At 12.9% G+C, this 3,941-nt stretch overlaps 1 protein-coding gene across 1 annotated transcript in view, besides 7 other annotated features; it reads left to right on the plus strand. All coding sequences in view use genetic code 6, as the record gives it.

Annotated features, from left to right (window-relative positions):
- Window positions 1-55: a microsatellite.
- Window positions 1-87: a microsatellite.
- Window positions 1-91: a microsatellite.
- Window positions 5-160: a microsatellite.
- Window positions 24-64: a microsatellite.
- Window positions 119-160: a microsatellite.
- A 3,215-nt stretch (window positions 161-3,375) lies between these two features.
- The window catches only part of IMG5_051310 (ubiquitin carboxyl-terminal hydrolase family protein, putative), a gene marked incomplete at its 5' end in the record, with an annotated part of 1,421 nt that continues 855 nt past the window's right edge, over window positions 3,376-3,941 (plus strand). The window contains 3 exons of the mRNA XM_004037401.1: window positions 3,376-3,511; window positions 3,569-3,701; window positions 3,757-3,941. The exon at window positions 3,757-3,941 is cut by the window's right edge and continues 855 nt beyond it. Of these exons, the coding sequence (XP_004037449.1) occupies window positions 3,376-3,511; window positions 3,569-3,701; window positions 3,757-3,941 (454 nt within the window). The remainder of the gene's footprint in view (window positions 3,512-3,568; window positions 3,702-3,756) is intronic.
- Window positions 3,909-3,938: a microsatellite.

Consider the following 3,941-nt stretch of genomic DNA (forward strand, 5'->3'; position numbering starts at 1 on the left):
TTTAATTTTAATTTTCTATTTTAATTTTAATTTTAATTTTTATTTTAATTTTAATATATATTTTTTTTTTTTTTTTATTTATAATATTTATATAATAATTTATTTCACATTTATTTTATATTTTATATATATTAATTTTTTATATTTATTTATTATTTTACACTTTCATTATACTATAAGTTTAAAAAAACATTTTTATATTTTTTTTTTTTTTATATTTTTTAAACATTTATAATTTATATATATAATAATTATTAATGATTTTTTTATATTTTTATTTTTTAATTTTCAAATATTTTAATCTATGCCTATTCTTTAAAAGTTTTTTTATAAATAATTTTTAACTTATATAATATTATTAATATTTTTAAAATCATTATCATTTTCAATGATATTATTAGGTAATAAATCTTTAACTATATCATTATATTACTTTTTAATAATATCAATTTATTCTATAAACTAATAAAAAATAATACACTATATTAAAAATATAAATAAATACTTATTTATATATATTTTCTTTATCCTAAAAGACTTTATTTTGTTCATTTTATAAAACTTCTACTTATTCTTAATATACTTTATTATAATTTTTAAAAATTTTTTATTATTCTAAATCTCCATCATTATCCATATTTGTAAAGTCCTTTTCTAAACATATTTTTTGTTTTTTTATTTGGGCAATTTTAACTTATAAATCTTTCATATATTGGCTTTTTTTTTCTTCTTCTTCTTTTAATTTTTATATTTTTTCCATAATTTTAATCAAATTTTTTCTTCTTTCTTTCTCATTCTATATAGATTATAGTACATTTGAAAATGCATTTATAGTTTCTTTTGTTTTTATTAATCCTTAGCGAATAGACTAATCTTCTTTTATTAAAGGTTTAATAAATTAAATGCTTTGTTTGAACTTTTAGAGAATTTCTTTTATATCCATATTATCAATTTAAATCAGATTCGAATATTTTAAAAAATATTCAATTGCGGATTAAAATGCATATCTTTTACTTTAGTTTTATTGTAAATCATTAAATTTACGTGCCTCTTATTAACTTTTATTAATAAATTAACTAGAAATCAATTCTAACTTAATATTATATATTTTATAAATATACTTATTTTTCTTTTTTACTTAAATTTCTGTTTCATCTACTTCATTTAATAGAATTTTTTCCTCATTTTATAAAATATAGAGATTTTCTTCTATTTTAACAAGCTTTTTTTGTTTTGTTTGAATTATTATTTTTATTTGAAAAAAATAAAACATTTTCTAATTAATCGATAAAATCTATATAGTAATTTATCTTAAAATTTTAATTATCTAATTCTTCTTTACAAAATAAATCTTGTAAATCTTAAATTCTTTATTATCTTTTATATAAATTACTTTTTTTAAATTATATTTTAAAATATAAACCTAATATTTTAAAGATCATTTAATAAATTCATTATTTATGAAATATTTTATATTTTTTCATTTTTGATTTCGTTTCTTTATACAAGCTATTCTTTTAGAATATTATTGGTTTTTTATTTTCTTGCAAGTAATGGTTCTACTTTACTTAGATTATTTTAATTTTTTTAAATAAGTAAATCGCTTATATTATCTTCCATAATATCTAGATTTTAACAGGTTTCTTATACTTATAAATTACAATTATGAAGCTTTTATAATTAAAATATTTATTTATTTTTAAATAAAAAAATCAACTTTTTCATCTAAATTTTATAAATTAAGTAAAAATTTATCAATTTCGTCTTCAAATTATTTATTATGATCCCAAAATAAAGAACTTCTTTAAATTTCTATTTATTTTCTTTCTTAATTATCTGGATTTAAATCATTAGCTATGCTTTACATTATTCTTTAAATTTTTGGTTTCAGTTTTGTGCTATTTAATAAATTTTCAATATATTAATCTCCGTTTTAATTATCTATAATATTGTCTGATAATTAATTTAAGGTTAATGTTTGTATTTTATTTGTTCTTTCTATATGAATTTATATAATTTTATCCCTTTTTGCTTTTATTAATATTCTTCTTTTATTTACTAGGTTTATTATGCTATTTACTTTTTTCTTTTTTTTTATATATATATATATATGTTTTACAATTATTTTCAAGCTGTTCGTTTAGTTGATTAATTGTTAAGTCTAAAATATTTTCTGATTACTAAATTTATTTATTTGAATAATCTTATATTTCATAGTCTTATGAATTATATATGAATTTTGGACTAGTTGTTTTCATTTATTTTTCAATTAAAATTTTTTATTTTTTTATTTTTTTTGCTTTTTTTTTATATTTTATATTAAAAATACATTTATATTTTATTCTACATAATTATTAATGAAATAAAATTAATTTTAAATTTTATTCATATAAGTAATTAACATAAATTATATTTTATTTATTAAAAATTATATTTTATTTTAATTAATTTGTATTTTGTATATAATATATTTATATATAAAATTGCTATCAATAATTAATTTAATTTAATTTTTTTAAATATAAAATTAAATATATTAAGTATATATTATATATATAACTTAAATTAAAAAATAATATAAATATGATTAAAAGTTAAATATTTATTTAATTTCTTTAATAATATTTTATATAATTTATTATAATCAAATAAATTGATATATAATTAGTTATGTATAAAAATAAAAAAAAAATATAAATTAATTATTAATATTAAATTATTTTTTATAAAATTATATAGTTTAAATTCAAGTTTTTTTTTTTTTTTATTATTTTAATTTATCTTATTAATTAACAAGTTTAAATATAAAAAATTTTATAGTAAAAGTAATATATATATATCTATATATATGTAATTTATTGTCTTAAAAATCTATTTAAATATGGGTAAATAATTACAATCATATATAAAAATCAATTATTTAATTAAAATATTATATAATTATTTTATTGTTTATATATATAAAAAATTTAAAATAATAATAATAAATAATATTTATTTAAAATAAAGATGGGTTCATGTATTTCTAGAAATGATAAAAAAATTAGTAAAAGATAAAATTTAAAATAATAAAATATAGTATAAAAAACAAATAATATTATTAAAAATGCTTGATATTAAATAACTTAATATTTTTAAAATTAAAATAAATACCAATTTAAATTAATTTTTTTGGCAATATAAAATTATTTATTAATAAAATAAACAAATAGTTAATTTTAAATAAAATGGAATAAATGATAATAATTCAAATAATGTTAAAACTTAAAATTTTGATAGATTACCAAGTACAATTTTAAAAAAAAAAATCGATGTAATTTTTTTTTTATATTTTTAAACTAAACATTTTAAATACTCATTTGATTAAATTAATAGATTAACTATAAAAAAATACCGAATTTAATACATAAATAAAATTCTAAATTTATAAATCATTAAGAAGGAGAATAATAATTTTTATATGGACTAGTTGGATTAAAAAATTTATAAAATACTTGTTTTTTAAATTCTGGTATTATTAATTTGTATATTAAATTTATATTTATAAAGTTTTTTAAAAAAATTGAAGCTGTTTAATGTTTAAGTAATGTGCCACCATTATGTGATTATTTTTTTAGTAAATTACACGAAAAAGAAATTAATAAAAAAAGTCCATTTGGATCAAAAGGATAAATTACAAATAGCTTTGCAAATTTATTGCTGTAAAAATTAATTTATATTTAATAATATTTTTAATAAAATAAATAATAACAAAAGCCAATTGTGGTAATCTAATTAAAATTTTATTTCTCCAGTTAACTTTTTGAATGTTTTATATAACTAAAAGTGTTAATTTATAGACGGGACTTAATAAGATTCTCATGAATTTTTAATATATTTATTAGATATTTTACATGAAGTTAATATTAATATATAAATAATATATATATAAATATATACCT

The sequence above is a fragment of the Ichthyophthirius multifiliis genome (assembly GCF_000220395.1).
Source record: "Ichthyophthirius multifiliis unplaced genomic scaffold scaff_1120509250154, whole genome shotgun sequence".
NCBI lineage: Eukaryota > Ciliophora > Oligohymenophorea > Hymenostomatida > Ichthyophthirius > Ichthyophthirius multifiliis.